The sequence below is a fragment of the Chaetodon trifascialis genome, chromosome 6 (assembly GCF_039877785.1).
Source record: "Chaetodon trifascialis isolate fChaTrf1 chromosome 6, fChaTrf1.hap1, whole genome shotgun sequence".
Classification (NCBI taxonomy): domain Eukaryota; kingdom Metazoa; phylum Chordata; class Actinopteri; order Chaetodontiformes; family Chaetodontidae; genus Chaetodon; species Chaetodon trifascialis.
The window spans coordinates 20,893,181-20,910,876 of record NC_092061.1 but is presented as its reverse complement, the minus strand read 5'-3'; the positions used below and the strand labels follow the sequence as shown (position 1 = coordinate 20,910,876).

Sequence of the window (17,696 nt, the reverse complement as noted above, 5' to 3'; positions counted from 1 at the left end):
TAAAAAGGCTAATATAACTGCTGTTTTCCTAATGGCGAGGTTGGTGGCCATGTAATTCATTACTATGTGCATACTGCAAGTCTCAGAGGACATTTCACCAGGAGGACCCACATATGATGTTACGTTAACTGGCTGAGAGCATTTCGTTGCAAGTTTCCAAGTTTTTTGGGGAGTCAAGCTGTACTGTTAGGGTGACATGCATGCTAATCAGCAATGCCTCATCCTCTAGTCTTTTATTATGCGCTTTTCAACACAGCATGTCAAGATTATTTCGTTTGAAGGAAAACGCCAGCTGTCATGTTTTATGCATTCGCTTTTCAGTTCAATTTCTCATTCACGTGGCTGTTGGAAAATGCAGCTTGACTTGTGCTTCAGCTTTTATATTTTACAGCGTACAGGTTTCATACAGTCACTGCAGATGCTTCGGCCTTGACTGCAAGCCAGCAGACTAGACTCCATGCAGCGGTGATGGAATATGACACCAATGCAGCGTCTGGATGGAAGCGTGTTGGCATACAGCTGAATGAATGGGTAAAGCACAAATGCTTTTCTGGGTCGATTAATAATTCACAAATGATACCTTAAAAACAAACTAAAACAGAATACAGAATGACAGCAGGTGTGTGGTAAATCCAGATGTTTGCTTGTTGTCTGCTAGAGGAAACTGAATCACTGACAAATTATTTTGAGGTCAAAGTCTTGCAATTCTGTTCTCACAGAGCACTTACATAAGACTGATCAATCAATGTGATGACATCGTGAACCTTCCAGGTTTAAAGATATTATTGACAAGTAGTTTAATACCTGGACAGGTAGAAGTCAGACAGTTTTTGACATTTTTGACAGTTTTTTTAGGGCTGGAATCTCAATACTTAATCACTCGTAATGTGTATGTAGAAACATGTATTGATAACTCGAGTGCAGTAAGCTGACATTTAATGCTCTGTCGGGTCTTCCTCACATATTCTTGAATCACATATTTTCTGATTTAAGTGGCAACTTTGCCAATTTCGTGTTATTTTGAGTTAGAAAACTTCTTGCAAGACTGCTTCTGTAGAGAGAGAGAGTTCAGGTACTCTACTCACACTAAAGTGAAATACCATTATTTTGTTATCTGTGCCATAACTCAAGTATCATTGACATCAGTGTCCAAAACATTTCCAATAACATTCTCTTTTTTTCAATTTAGATGTAATATGTAGTACGTAGGCTATTGTAAATTAACACGAATGAAAAGAACTCCTGCACACTAACTTCAAATCACAAAGACGTTCATCAAAATAACAAATGTTTCCATCCCATTTGGCTCCTTGTCAGGTCAAAATCAGTTCTTTCATTTGACAAAAAACACCAAACTGCTCAGTGCATCAGCGTTAAAGAAAGAAAACTGCCTTGATGTATCCTTAAGTTTCCTAATTTAAATGAGGAAATATCAGTTTGACTAAACAGTAAAAACAAGCTTAAGATTCTGACCAAACATTTATGAGCGACTTTCGACTTTGACTGACTAACCAGCTCTATTCACAATACTGGTGAGTCTGTTCTTACAATATCAACATACATATATGACAGTATGTCAAAAAATCCCATATAATGCACTGATTCAGACTTAACTCTTCACATATACACTGATAACTTTTTAAAACGTTTTTTGGCAAATTTGCTGAACGTTTTACCACGTCATCATGATATGAATGAAAGTCAATCAATGACTATCCTGAATTATCACCCAACCATAAGAGCGATCTTCCGATGAGCAGTTGACAGCAGGACTATCAGATCAGTCTAAGTGCAGGGCAGCAACTCTCACGTACTCGATCTGTCTAATTGACTCAAATATTCTGCCCTGAAATCCCAAAGGCCTCTGGAGCAAAACCTGCACGCACACACACACACGCTCACAAACACACATGCAAATGTTACACATACACACACAGAGGCCCCCTGTCCCCTTCGCTTTCTCCTCCATAGCCCCGGCTTCATTAGCAGTGGTTTGCATCATCCCCGGTGAAAACGTCACATGTCATCAGTGACTCCATTCTTTATCACTTCCTGCGGTATAGACAGTGTAACCTTCAGAAACCTGCTGCCCACAGTTTTACGTCTTAATTAGGAGCACTGTCAGAGGCGCCCAGCGCCCCTCGTCCCAATGTGAACGGACAGAGAGGGATGGAGACGGAGAGGGAGTGTGAAAGACGCAGAGGAGGACAAAGTCAGACACGAAGACAGCAGACAAAGGCGGTGAGAGAGAAGGAAAGAAAAGATGTACAGCAGAGGAGAAGGAGAGAGGGGCAGGCAGGCAGGGAAAAGAGAGGGGGGGTTAGACGGTGAAGAGACGAGGATGGAAGTTGTGACTGTGCAATAAAAGAGATATGAGAAAGTAGGTAAAGAAACAAATGATGACACTCAGACTGCTGAGAAGTACATAAGTATACATGTACTTCTGATGCAGAAAAGAACACACGCAGATTATAATTCAAATTGAAAAAATATGTATATGTAAGGCTGTTCTGATGCTTGTGCCGATACGAGTACATACGAGTACTTGTTTTTTTATTTAACAGAAGAAATTCTTAAATGATCAATGCTGTCTGAACACAAGCAGCCAGGTTAAAGCCTCTCGTCAGAAAGTCACTGTCATGGTTTAGTATCAACAGGCACATTTTAGCAAGTATAAAGAAAGTATTGAAGCTTTAAGGAGAAAACCTCAACATGAATCCAGAACATCTACGACATTTAACAGCCAAAAAATGTGCAGGAAACACACAGAGGAAAGCAGAGGTCTGGTGATTATGCTGTTTGAGCTGCAGTCCAGGAGCTTCAGGTGTCCTTTCAGTTGAAACAAATGGTGATGAAACCCAGTGAGGCCAAAACCAGCGAGCGTTTTAAACAATTACGCCTGACTAAATAATGACTTCTGATGTGATGCTTGTCTTTGCTCCTGCTATCTGAATTTTTTTTTTTTTTTTTTTTCTGTGACCAAAAAACAATCAAACAAACAAAAAACAACTGCATTTTTAAAATAAGGCACAAAGGACGAAAGGACAAGATTCTCATCTGGAGACAAAATACTTTCATGTGGGTTTTGTTGAAGACAGCAGCGTTCAGCGGGAGAGGACAGAGAGAGAAAAGGAGGAGGAGGATGGTTTTCACTGGAAGTTGTGTTGGCTACTTGCTCGGCGAGAAAGAGTGAAAATCCGGCTTAGTGGCGAAAACACTGGAGACGCTTGTGTCCTCAGTTTGGGGACAGCTGACGGGTTAACACTATTAAGACTGCAGAGAACACAGGACTGAATGTGCATCTGTGCTCTCAAACAGTGGGATTGAACGCCGCAACAGAGGCGTTCACTCACTTTCAGATACATAGACAGACGGAGCGCAGAGCAGCAAAGGGACGACTCAGGAACACAGATTCTTTTTGTTTTTTTTGTTACTACATTTCTATGACGGCTTTATCTTTTTGGGAAGTTCATAAGCAAACACAGCTTTGAGATGAATTAAAGATTTTATCTGATGAAAGTAGATCATCACAGTATGCTCTGGTTTAATTCACCTAATACAGTTTTCAGTTGTTTGGCATTTCTGTTCTCTGTTTAATTTGCATTTTAACTGCGTGTAGAGCATTACGCCTGCATTTCATCTGATCTGTGCCCCGTAAAGCCCAAGTTTCCTGACGGCCCCTGGATGGATATCTGCTACTGGGGTCCTGACTAACAGTTATATGAAAAAACAACAAACAGTAAAGGAAGATCCCACTGAAGCTGCACTGGCGCTGCTGTACAGCCATGAAAAAAGCCATTAGAGCACTTAAGCATTAATTAAATCTATATCATCATTACTCAGTATAATTGAAGGTGAGACAACCTATCAATTGTAAAAGATCACACTGTCATTAAGGTTAATAAGCTGTTTTATAAACTATCGTCATTAACATCAGATACATCTATTATAATGATAAACGACATATTGATAAAATAGGTGGTAAAATTGGCGTCTTCTTCCAAGATGGTGTACGGTGGCATGGACGGCGTGAGACAAATGAGACCGAGAGACGAGCAAATCAAAGTCTCATTGAGATGAATTCTTAATTCTGCACTTTGCTGTAGGAAAAAAGAAATGACAACCACATCTGGAACCCCTTCAAGAATGTTTTCAATTAGCCGCTGCGCCGTTTTGCCAACTATTGTCACATCTGCATCTTTTCTCTCAATCAATTATGAAACGCTGTAATTTATTCATGGGATACTCAGGCTCCAGTTGTGAGAATGTATGACAAATTCGACCCCCGGAATGACAGAAAAAAAAAAGCTTTCAGCAGCATCCTTAAAGAAGACATCTGTTTAAATCACAGGGCATGCAGTGAGGACTTGTATAAAGATTGTTTTCAGTAAATAAAACCGCCATTCAACTGTGTGACCGCACAGCTGCTGACGCACTTTCAACATTGCATAAATGTCGGACAGATGACATTTTGAGTCTCTTCAGCCAAGTGACATTACAGGAAAACTGTTTGGCATTTTTTATTCCTTTTCTCAAGTATAACATACATGCAAATCCACACATTTGCATCTGCTGCGAAGCACGTGTCCAGACAAAAGCAGGCTGGAAGCAAGGAGGTCTCTTTGAGGCTTTTTCTCCTCAGCTGAGGTCACTTAACACAAGGAGCAAAAAATTAATCAGCGTCAAACACGAATTGAAATGTCTTTAAATAGGTGGTGAGCCTACAGTTTAGGATGAAAGACCTTGGCCCATTTGCATGCTCAAGCTCATTAGCATAATTAAGCTCATGTTTAAAAAATGGCAAAGGCCTGGCGTTGAAGGAGTTAACGAGGTGGAGCCAGTAATTGGACCAGGAGTGACCCTTTCACGGCCGGTGACGGGGACGCGGCTAATTCACTTAAATGGTCACTGGAGGCCGATCCAAAGAGGGATAATTAGCATCTCGGGCTGACTGACTATTGAAAAAAAAAAATAATAAAAATTACATGAAATAAATAACCACACATGGGATGCTGGTATATGAAGCATCTGTCAGCTCAGCGTTACAAGTCATTTCTGGACAATTACTCCTCATGTCTGAACAGATATAATATCAATATCTAACACTCTGAACTGATTTAGCGATGACTTTCACTTTTCATTAGATATTAACATCTGACAGCTTTCTTCAAAATAAGGGCTTTAAGAGCAAAGACATGTTGGACCTTGGGGTGACTGACATATCAATCAGTGCAGATATGTCGGGACATTTTCTGATCTCCAGCTTTACTCATCAATTCTGAAATGACACTTTTCTGCAAGGATTCTGTACTCTTTTACCGTGATTACCACATCTCACAGATGGATCACATATTTTCCACGTTTGAGCTAAAATGGTCTGTGCTCTTGGTCTTTGGACTGTGTGAAATGTACCTGGTCCATGTGCCTTGAGTGTGGTACCTGTGGGGGTTCCCACTGGGTGTAATCTAGGCCTGGGCAACAGTTCCATGGGCTTTCTATTTTCCATATTATATATTTGGACTTTTGCCAGCTATAAAACATAATAATGGAGACCTGCAGCACTGGTTGTATTACTTTGGCTACTGCGTGTTTTATTTGGCATTCATTGATGTATCAATATGGTTAAAATATGCAAATTACAAATGTAATGCAAAAGTCATTTAGACCAGGCCTTCTGCCATCTGAACTTATGGATCTTCAAAGACTGATTCGCCTTTCAGAAGGTCAGTGACCTGTAGGAGTTCCTTCATCTTTAGTGCAGCAACAGGACAACAGCAGAGGGAGAGGGACAGAGGAGCATAGAGGGGGAGGAGGAGGTGCATGCGTGTGTGTGTGTGTGTGAGTGCGGGACGGTCATGAAGACCAGACTGCAAACCAGTGAATAGAGACACATTAGTGACACTTCACTGCTCGATTCACAATGGAGAGGGGCTCAGTGGCGAGATGTTCAGGGTGTTTCCCGTTCAATTTTTGACCAAAACACATCAAAAATATATTATTCACAGTAAGCCTGCATGACTGTGTTTTGCCAGTGATATCAGATTTTTACAAGAAAAGATAATCTTATGTTCAGAAGAATTACAGAGACTCATTGACAGGGTAATAACTAGCTACAACAAATACAACATCATCAACAACGGTAAAGCCTGAGGATTAAACAAGTCTGGAAAAAAACAAAAAAAACTTCAAAACTGTCATGTTGTAGATTCAATATGAGAATTACCATCTGAGCTTCAGTGGCACATGTTTACATGTTTATTCATAACGTACGTCTGTTATCAAACGCAAACATTTTAGATCATATAACATGCAGCTTCATACGAGGGCCCTTCACTACATATTAGCCGGCACCGTCACACCGTTACATTCATGTGTACAAAATACGAGCCGGCTAATTGAATATTCACTGTGAACATATTCCCTACATAACATTACTCCCCGCTTCCATCTTTTTAAAAATTCAAATGGATAGGAGGAGAGGAGGGGAGCATTAGAATACATTACTGCATGTATGTGTGATCCTCCCCCCCCCGCCTCCTTCTCCTTCCTCCTCTATATGTCTGTCAGGAGGTGAGCCGAGGAGGAGGAGGAGGAGGAGGAGGGCAAAGTGCACGCGACAGCGCCGGCCTCGGCAAAGCTGACGTTAACAATAATGTAATTTAATTAAAGCCAAGATCCCAGCGGTCCTCGCCAAACGACGGGCTTTGATTTTAATAGGTGATGAAGAAAAGGCTCGGCACACGGCGACACCGCCACCGCGCCAACCAGTCTGAGGGGTTCTGGGAAAAAAGGCACCGGCAGGACATCAGTTTAGATTGTATCAGGCAGAGGGGGCGTGAGGGGGTAGGATAGTGGGTGCAGGTACCAGCCCCGGCCACCCAAATACAACAACACCGATCAGCTAATGGAGAGGAAAAGAGGAGACCTCCAACAGGGGGGCTGGACAGTCCCAAAAACAACACCAAGGACAACAATGCTGGAAAATACTTGACCGAGTTAAAAAATACTTTTGCAGTCCAGTGTATGAGGCTGTGCTAAGTGGATTTGACTGCAGAATGAGATTTAAAGGAAGAGAAAAACAAGAGCTAATCCAAAACTGACCGAGGAGAGATCAGAGTCTCACATGAAGACAAATGACATTAAATCTGGAGGGATATTAAAATATCTAACAAACAGCTTGTTGTGGTTTAATTTTTTTTTTTTCTTTTTTGGGTGACATGCTGCTTGAGAAACTGTTTTGCTTTGTTGTTGTTTTTTTTATTGTTCAAAATCCATCTCTGTAATAATAATAATAATAGTAATATAAAAACAAGGTAAAACCTTGGGAAGAAAAATCTGTTTTTTCTTATTTGTCTCTCATTTAATGACCTCAAAGTCTGGGCTGCAGAAAATATGTGTGTATTTGTACAGATACATAACACGTGGAAGATCTCTGAATGACATTCTGTGCATGTGTTTGACAAATACAGTTTCAATGAGGCTTTTCATGAAAATATAGCTGTTCCACAAAACCTGAAGATTTCAAGTTACATAGATTTGAATTCACTGTGAAATTAAAATGTTTAAAATGGTTGTTGAAGGAGGTTTTCTTAAGCAAAAAAGATCTTTGATGCCACAAATCCAAGACTCAGATTCTGAGTAATTTGGGGAGACCTAGCAGGGATTTGTCTTGATGTCCCACTAATCATTTTTTCTTTATTTCTCTTTTTCCCACATTAAATTACTTTTCACTTTACTCCTCCAACCAGCCGCCACCAACAACAATTAGCTTCCTTCTTCCTGGTCCAAGACACACATGCACGCGCGCGCACACACACGCACGCGCACACACACACACACACACACACACACACACACACACACACACACACACACACACACACACACACACACACACACACACACACACACACACACACACACACACACACACACACACACACACACAGGGAGGGTCTCTTCATTGGTAATCCTGTTACCAGCCAGGTCCCAGCCTGGACTTGCCGTGCTGGAGCACGGATGAGGAGGGGAAGGGAGAGGGGGGATTAACATGGCGGTCATTATCAAATTTACAACCAGTCATACAGACATCTGCCCTACTTTTCCTCGGTTAATGTAAAAAGAACTAATCTGGTTAAGAGAGCACGGGCGCAGCTCATAAATCGGCGGCGCTCTCCGCCATAGTTAAAGCTGTCACTTCTCTTGTGGGGGAGCGGCGGCTGAATAGAGCTGTCAGCTGGCTACTTGTTAGGGCTAACAAGGCCGTCCACTGATAGGACTAATGAGGCCCAGGGCTCGCCGCTACCCCGCACAGCCCACCACCACCACTAAGGCTGCTGCTGTATTATGTGCTATGTAATGCATAAAGAGCTCTGAGGTGTGATTATTAGCGACAAATGAAGAAAACAAAACAAAACGCACAACAGAAACATCCGTCTGAAGTCTTTTGGTCTCATCTCGACAAGAAAAGAATCTTACTTGGGTAAAATATCTCCCAAGTAAAAATTGAGATAAATGACAGTTGATGTTTGAGTTTTTATTTTTATTAGCAAAAGTGGAGATAGAGCCTTGTTTAAGAGTTATTTTAAAAATACTGTAGACTAAATTAGTTAAGAACATTATGTTTTGCAGTGCACAAGAAAAAAAACTGCAACACATGACTTTAAACTTCTTGTTTTTTACACAGTTTAGATAAAAACAGTTTCATGGCACTGATGAGCAACTTTTAAAAATACTTTCTTGAGCACGAAACACTGTATTATTACCACTGCAAAGAAAATATTCAGTTTTTTTCAAACAAATTATTTTTGTGCTACATTCTTACAATGTTAGATATCTGCATGAGGCCTGAACATGAATGGTTTTGCTGTATATTCATGCTTCTAAATACCCAGAGTTGATACGTCTTTTTAAGGACTAAACTATGCTCGATTATACAATTTGATGTAGGTTATGTTATTAGCAATTTAACATCTTAAATGTCATCAGAAAATCCAGAGGTCGAATGACCACACTGTTTAACTGAAAAGATACTTCAAGCACTTAAGGCAGAGATAAACTCATGTACTCTCAACTTCAAAACTCTTGACTAAGTGATAAATCTTAAGGAGTGACGAACCCCTGCAGCCTTTCCAGAACTGTTGTATTTTACAGTGGCGGCCAGCTACCAGTCCTGTTTGTCCGTCTCCCACATACGACACGCAGCGCAACAAAGAAGCTAAGAAACACTAAATAAATGTCTTCCCCCTTCGGCACGGAGATAAACGTGGTGTTGGCGGTTGGGGGTTAAATGTCAAGCATGAGTAACTGATCTGATTGTTATTTTGATTTCAGCTTTGTTTTTCTGAGTCAACTCCAGCCTTTTCCAACGAAGCCTCGTCTCTTCTCCCAACACTTCATTATTTGTGACGCTCTGGTTTAATTCCAATTACCTCTGTTAATTAGGAAATCTCATGCTCTCTGATCCAGGGCTTCGTTTCAACTTAATGTCATTTGCCAGGTTGTTTAGCTTCGATTAAAGCCTTTTATTGTGAAATTAAGTGTTACATTTGTTTCAACGAGGTATTTATTTGTGTGATGGTAAACATCCTGACTGATGTCAACATGTAGAAATCCTCCCGCATGCATTACCCTGTTTATTCTGCATTAGTGCTGCTGTCAACTCTTTCTTTAGGCATATCTTGGTGCCACATTAGCATATTGTCTTCTCAGACGTTTAGGTAACAAATTATTCCATTCAACGGCTGTGGAGAGAGCAAAACGTGGGCCTTCTGCAATCCCGAAAACCTTCAAGGATGTGTCATCGCTTGGCTCTTCTCAGGCATTTATTTTAACACTGAACAATACAGTTTGACGGCTTTTATTAGCTTCAAGAAAGATGTTCTCACCATATTCAGTGTGGCATTGTAATGCAACAAGATAAAAGCAACAAACGGGAAGCGTGAAAAGATGAGAATGTGTACATCTGTTTACGTTTTTTTGAACAATGCCGAGCAAATGTTTGCTCCACTTTACATGCTGAGATCAAGTGACAAAAGATGCAAAGAAAGAAGCTGCTAAATGCATCCTTTACAGTATGTATGAGACTGAATAAACAGTCTGTTGTATGAATCCAACTGCTGTGAAGAGCATAAAATGTTCATCATCCATTCTCACTGTCCTCTAAGATTTTGTGGCCATCACAGCTATCACCTCTCCTATCTAATAAATGGGTCATTGTGTATCTCTCAGGCCACAAGCAGCCGGCACGATTTCCTGTGAGGCAGCCATTTCCTCTCTTGGATCTTTTCCATGTGGCCAGCCTGCCCAGTACATACTGATACACCAGTACAACCAGTATGGCAGCCAGTTTACTGCTGATTCTATGGCATGGCTGAAGTCCAATTTAAATCTGTACTTAAATCTGATTCAGTGGTGGAGAAAGTTGGGTTTATCTAGTCTGCTGCTGGTGATATTGTAATTACTCACGCAGCATATTTCTCTTTCAACAGATCAGTGAAATTTTGCTTCTCAAAAGGACTTAATGTTCCCTTTTTAAGCCCCAATCATTTACAATTTATATCACCTTTGTAATTGTTAATGGTATATGTTTCTGCTTTTGCTGTAGAATAATTTGAGCATCTTTTGAAATGGGATATCTTTGCGAAATTTCAATTGACAGACGACACCATGTTCTATCTCACAGTTCTGGTATTATTGGCATTTCTCCAAAGTAAATACCAGTGTTGCAGTGTTCAGTACAGTCAGACCACAATAAATAAAAGTGAAGTGAAGGGAAGTGTTTCGATATGGTCTACCTTCACAAATGCATTCAAGGCAACATAATTTAGACAACCCATTAACGCGACTGCTTTGGTGACAGATTAGTAATCTGTAAATCTAAACGAATGAATGAATAGAAATCAAGAGATGCCTCAAAGGGAGGACATCAGTCTGAAATTATACCTTGCTTTGGAAAAATGGAGAGTAACTCACACACATCAGTTTAATGGTACAAAACCTGTAGTATTGCTTCTAAAAGACTAAATTTCACATAATCCCTCTCAATTGCTATTACAACGATATTCAGATCAAAGCGTTTCTCTCTAGCTTTTCTGAAGACGATAAACATATTGGAATAATCCCCCCCCCCCAATCAGCCGTTCACTCGTCTACCATCTGTCAATGAGAGGAACTCTGAAAGAAACTTGAGCTCCATTTGCTCTGGAAGAACATTTCCCACAAAATGTGACCCGGCAGCACACAATGTAAAAATGCTGTGTAGAGGCCAGAGAAAGGCTGCCAATCCTCTCAGACATGGTCTTGTTTGTTTACAGCAATTATAATCATGTCTCATAATGAATGTGGTAATTACTGATGAGTTACTGATGTTAAAATGCTACATGTAGCACCTTCGTGCCAGTCAAATACTGAAAATGAAAAGCAAATATCTTCGTCCAATTTCCAGTCTAATGTTTCACTTGGCTCTATTTCCATGCAAACAGTCACCTCGCAGCACCTTGCAGCATCCTAATTGAGCCCTGAGAAACTGACAGGCACTACGCCGGGCTGCTGAGGAAGGAGAAAATAAACCCAAGCATGTATTTCTGTGACCTCCAAGGGCAGCTCGGCCATGCCATGCCACACCGTGCCATGCCAGGGTATGCCAGGCAAGCAGACTGTCACCTCTACCCTCCGTGGCCCTCGGCTTATGCCAGCCTCATCCCCCCCCCCTTTTTTTTACACCTCCCTTTTACATCCATTCCTTTCTCTCTCTCTCTCCTCCCTCCATCTGACAGGACTCTTCCAGAGCAGGTCGGTGGAGTCCCTCTGCTCACAGTCACTTAATTAAACGCTCCCACAGCACCGTCGACAACGTGACCAACGGCTGTTAAATTAAGACGCTGTCGCAGCCAGGGCACTGAGCACTGGCAGGGTGAAGGAAAGATAAACCAGCTGAGAGAAGGGAGGAGGAAGAAGAGACACAGAGGAGTGGGAGGCTGCCTCCACCATTCACGTGTTCTTCATCTGTATGGTTTCTTTGAGGCATTTTAGGGGGAATCTCTACTGTCTTATTTCTAAATCCAGTCTGCCTCACTTTTTCTGTTAGATGCAATAGAGACAAGCTGGGGCAAGACATCTGTTTGGTTAGATGATTGCAGAGGTTGTGCTGTGAAGATGTTTTGACATCTTGAACTATATTCAAGATGCTTGCTGGAGACACATGCTTCTGTTTTCACTCTGTGTTTTTACTCCAGCCCATCCTCACCAGAAACATGGCTGTATAGATCGTCTGTGCAAGTAATTTATTACAACCCATATTTTATGTTTATTGTTCGGTGGTGACCTCTAGTGGCTGTGGTTGGAAGTCTGATTACGTAGTATAAACAGCAAGAAAGTCCGCATATGGAGGAGGTGGGCTGGATGGATGGATGGTTTAAACAAATCCAGGAGACTACTGTGAAACCAAAAGTCAACATTGACTTAATTTAATCCAAACTATGATCTTTTCCCAAAACTAACCAAGTAGTTTTGGTGCCCCACCAAAATGCAACAGTTTCAAAATGTTAACCATGTCATGACAAATGCCTGGTATGCCAGCTGCTGGTATTCTCCAGTGATCCTAAATACCATTACAATGTTTTGGGAATCATTGGCAGTCGACCTATTCAGTCATTTAGGTATGAGGACGCGTTGTTTTGCTATGAATGATCAGTACTTATCACCTCATTACTACTTTTTTGCCGCCCCCCTGGCAAAAATATGATTAACTCAATGGCAAATATGCTCTAGCAGTAGTATAAAGGTCCATCAGATAATTCCATTAACCTCCACACACTGCAGCATAATCAGCCCACACGTCCCCCTGGTGAGGAACAGATGAGAAGAAGAGGAACAAATGGAACTCCACGCAGACTCAGAGGAACTCTAGCGCCTGTCCTCCATTTCTGGCTTGCCTACTATTGTGTGTCTTTTTTCCGTAGGTGGACACAGAGGGTTTAATGTATGGTGATGCATCATTCATTGCATACCTTGTTTGGACATTTTGTGGACAGCTGCTTTTAGAAAACAATACCTGGGGGGGGGGGGGTATTTTTTTACTGAAAAAAATAAAGAAATAAAAATGCACGCACACCACCGTCTCTGCAAAAAGAGCCCTAGTCAACACGAGAATAAGGCCAACCTCCCTGTCTCTCACTGCCACCTTCCTCTCTTCCTCTACCTGCTGTCCCCAGTCGATCCCCGGCAAAACTTGGCGGCAGATGTTGCTGTGCTAAGTTGGCTCTGAAGTGCCTCCCCGGCTCCCCTGTCTCACCGACAACACAGTCAAACCACATCAGATCTCTTTATTTGTGCCTGGGGCAAGTTCGGCACTGCAGCTGTGTCCACCCCCGCTCTACCTTTGGTGTTGAAGGCCCTCCGGCGCTAAATGTGAGACCACAAAAAAAAGAAAAAAAAAGAGAGAAAAAAACTGTTTCACTCTCATTTTCTGTCTCTCTTCTGCATCTGCTGACAATCCAGCAGTCTGGCTCCGGGCGGCAGCACTGAGGGAGGGATGTATTGGTGGGGGTGTGAGGAAAGGAGGCTGCTGAGGGAGGGAAGAGGGGTGAGGATGGTAGCTCTGCAAGGAGAAGGGGAGGTGAAGGGGGTGAGGGTTTGGCATGGACACCCGGGTCCCCGTGCTGAACAGATGTCTGCGACAACCTGCTTCCTTACACCTGTACGAGTCCTTGTAACCCCGCGGATGCAGCTCGCTGAAAAATTCATGACCCTGGAGGTTTCCTGTCCGCCATCAAAGACTGCCGCCCTCCCTCCTCTTTTCCCTCGCTGCCTCCCCTCCCTCTGCTGCTCCTCTCCTCTCTCTTCTCCACGCCACCGCTGCCCGCTCTGCCATCTACACCTAACCTCCCACCGGACAGTTCAGACTCCTCTCACTTTGATCAAGTCAAGTTTATCTGTTCAGCCCAGTATCCTGCGCAGGTCTCGTACAGGGCTGAAGAGGGCCAACAGGAGCAGATACCGACTCAACATGAACTCTATACGAAGACAAGGAACAATAACATTTTTGAAATTTATGAAAAGACTGTATGAATAAAATTGTCAGTAAAAAGTGGACTTGTTGGTTGTTCTTGTTGGTTTCTTTGTAGATAAAAGAGCTTGGTCTGTACCAGCTCTACATGGAAAGTGTCCTGAGACAACTTCTGTTGTGATTTGGCACTATAAAAATAAAATTGAATTGAATTGAATTGAATTGAACTATGGGAATAGATCCAGGTAAAAACTACTCCAGCTCCAGAAGAGCCACTGAATGGACACTGAGCTGAAATGTTTTGTCAACCTACACACTAATGCACTCTCATAGAGAATAAGCATAAGTAAATGTTCTAGTTTCCACTGGTGGACTTTGAGTTAACTCGTTGATGCAGTTGTTAAAAAGCTGCTTCAAAATTAAATGTCTAAAATGTCTTAAATGCTAAAGAGGTGCTCTTCTTGAAAGTAGAGAAATCATTTAAATAAAAGTATTGTATTGCTCATCATGACGCTAGGAATTAAACCGTGAGCCAGTGCAGGATTTAAAAACATCATAGCTGCCTTAAAAATAAATGATTTCTGTTTTCACCAATATCCAGTTTCCATTAACCGTTGACTACCGCTCTGTTAAGACATAACTTCAAACACATGCAGCCCTCGTGGCCTCCTGTTTGATTCTCTCCTGTGTCTGCTGCGTAGACTCTTGATCAAAGACTTAAAGTGGAGTTTGGCGCAGTGATCAGCATGTGAATGAAGTGAGCCAGCGGTGCCGGGGACTCCGCTGGCAGCCCTTCTTCCATGTCCTCCTCTATCCTATGAGCTTTGACAGAAGCGGTTTACTCACCAGTGGGCTTCACTCTCTATTTTCTACTCTGTTTGCTCGGAGCAACTGAGGTGACCTCTTGTGAGGTAACATCTATCATCTTTTACACAGTGGGGGCCGCAGCCATGATGTTTCCACATTCTGCCTTTTTCTGCTTAAAACTCAGACAGTTGGATGAATATTGGGCAGGGGAATTGTTGTCATTTCAACATGAAAACAGCAGCCTGTCCAACGAGCGCAGTGCAGGAAAATATGCCTGTTTGGTCATCTAATGAAAACCCTGGCCTCAACATTAAACCTCATAACACAACACAAACAGCAGCCGCCCATTTAACAAATCCTCAACAATTTATCATGCCAATGACATAACTCACATCATACTTGAGTCCTTCTTGTCCTTACAGAGTAATTTCTTGCACAAAGATACCTCGACAGCATGCACAACTGCTAAAGAAAACAGGCAGTAAGGACTGGCCTGCACTGATTTGTAGGACAGAAGACGTTTAGGTTACATGTAACTGCTGTTTCATGTGTAGCAAAGTCACTGAAAAGATTGTCAAACAATGATTATATGTGACCTAGATGTCAAAAGCATAGTTTTAACGGTGATATGTGGACATACAGATGATAGGTCAAAAGACGCTGATGTGTTTTATATATTCCACAACACTGTGACGCCCTGAGTCGCCGCTGGCAGGCTCACAGCTGGCCCACCGGCTCAGTTTGTTCCATGTTCTCCAGAGAAGCAAACTTTATTCCACTTAAGACGTTTGCTGTCTGACATCATTCTCTTAACCATTAAAAAAAACTCAGGGCCCACTCACAGAGCTTCAGCTTCAAATGCTATTTATTCTTTTATATGACTATATGCAAATTAACCAATGCTGTTCTACCTTTTAACATTCAAGAAAGAGCTGTGTGCAGCATTAATGTGGGACGGGTGGAGGGTTTCCACCGTACAAAGGAGGTAGGGATGGTTTCATAAAAAGAGGGCAATGAAAACCTGTTTCTGTGCCCAAAATCTGAAATCAAGAAATGAAATCTAAATGCTCCATTGCTCTACACCGGTCTGCAAACTGACTCTGATCTATGCTGTTCATTTTGAGATTAGGCATATATCTCAGTGTCAACAGCAGATGGGGTGGTTTGTTGGATTGACTGCTGCCTTAGAAAGCTAAGAACATATCATAACATCTGGTTAACTCTGACTTGGTGGTGGTTTGTGAGCAGCGTGCTCTCCTAACCGCCCGAGGGGTGTCGGGTGTCAGTGTGTTGGTTTGTGGAGACGATATGCGTCCTGTGCTCTGACGGAGGTTGAGAAAAGTGTGACCATATTAGGATGTCCCTGTCATGCTCCCTTCAGTGAGCATTTGCAGCTGCAACTCACATCAGCCCAGTTAGGTAACAACAACACAATGCTGAAGTCGTGCCAGCAGCTTTCCTCTGCTGACAGATTATTGTACCTCAATGGCTTTAATTCAATGCTGCAATAAAAGAATGAGCTCTTAACTGTGACTGTGGTGACTCAAAAGATTCAAGATAGAAACGCTTAAATTAAGTAATACTGGGAATTTGGGCTTTAATAACAGTCAAAAAAAGAAGAGGCACATGCTCACTGCTGACTGATGCAGGAAATTCTCTATTTATATCCCTGAATACAATAAACTGTGCTGATGAGACATTGACTCACTCCCTTCGGGCTGTAGGTTTGTGCACCTAAAAACCCAACACAACACTCTGATGCCGATTTGCTGTATCCCACACACACCCTACAGATAAACTCCCACGTACACATCACTGTTTATTCAATCTTGCGTGTCTGTGCATTTTCTTCATCATGAGTATGGTTTGTATTTTAGGCCTGCCTGCATAGAAACCTTCCACCGGGAACAAAAGTGTCAAGAGTTGGAGAATGTTAAAGTTCTTTTCACTGACTTACCTTGTCTGCAGATGTTGGTCGCATGAGGGAAACTCTGTCATACTGCCGCCCCAGCAGAGCCCACAGAGCATCGAGACGACCCTGATTAAACATAAAAATGGGCTTAGTTCATCTGTTCGGTCACCTTATTTGCAGAAGTTACAAGAAAAAATGTATGTGGACGGAAAAACAAAATCAAGAAAACACAAAAACAAGACATGAAATGTCGAGTCCTGAAGACCGTGAGATGCTGTTAAAACCTTTCAAGAGGTAGAATGCACACCTCAGATGATTTTCTTGTATAATAAACCAAATGACAAACATCGTTAATTAAAAGGAAGAGGAACAAAAGCCGTAACGCATTGAGTCACGTCAGTATCAGGAACATGATCGAGAGCTCACCTTGATGGGAGTGTACCACTTGTTCTGGTTTCGATGGTAGGTGGGGCCAGCCTTCGGGGTGGGACGTTTGATCATTGGCTCCTCTGCATCCTCCTCTGGTATGGACACTATGGCGTTCTTGGCTTTCTCCAGTCTGGCCCCCTCCTCTGTTGAGCCCTTCTCACCCCAGCGTACCTGGACAGGTAAAACCACACACAGCACCAGTTTAAGACAAAAGAACGCCTTCTGGTGTTTTCATTCATTACTGACAGAAACTACATTAGTCCTGAAGTTATTATCCAAGTCCTTGATTGGTTGATTGTACAAAGGTCTGTGCATCACTTGAAAGTTTTGACGGTAGTCCTGAAAAGACAATTAAGCTTAAAAACAAACTGAAGCACTGACTTTTATTACCTGAAACCCAAAAAACACAGGATCCTACAGTTCCCATAATGCAACTTGACAGTGTATTTTCACTAGACCCCTACTGACAAGCCATGTCTTTACACTCCACAACCTGAGCTGTTGTAAATTTGTCTCCAAGCCCAAGAAAAACTTGATGAC

The 17,696-nt window shown here is 42.1% G+C and overlaps 1 protein-coding gene across 1 annotated transcript in view; it reads right to left on the bottom strand.

Moving 5' to 3' along the window:
- The window catches only part of antxr2a (ANTXR cell adhesion molecule 2a), a 73,605-nt gene that overhangs the window by 19,528 nt on the left and 36,381 nt on the right, over positions 1 to 17,696 (bottom strand). Inside the window, exons 15-16 of the mRNA XM_070965050.1 lie at positions 17,154 to 17,327; positions 16,773 to 16,853 (exon numbers count right to left, since the gene is read on the bottom strand). Of these exons, the coding sequence (XP_070821151.1) occupies positions 16,773 to 16,853; positions 17,154 to 17,327 (255 nt within the window). The remainder of the gene's footprint in view (positions 1 to 16,772; positions 16,854 to 17,153; positions 17,328 to 17,696) is intronic.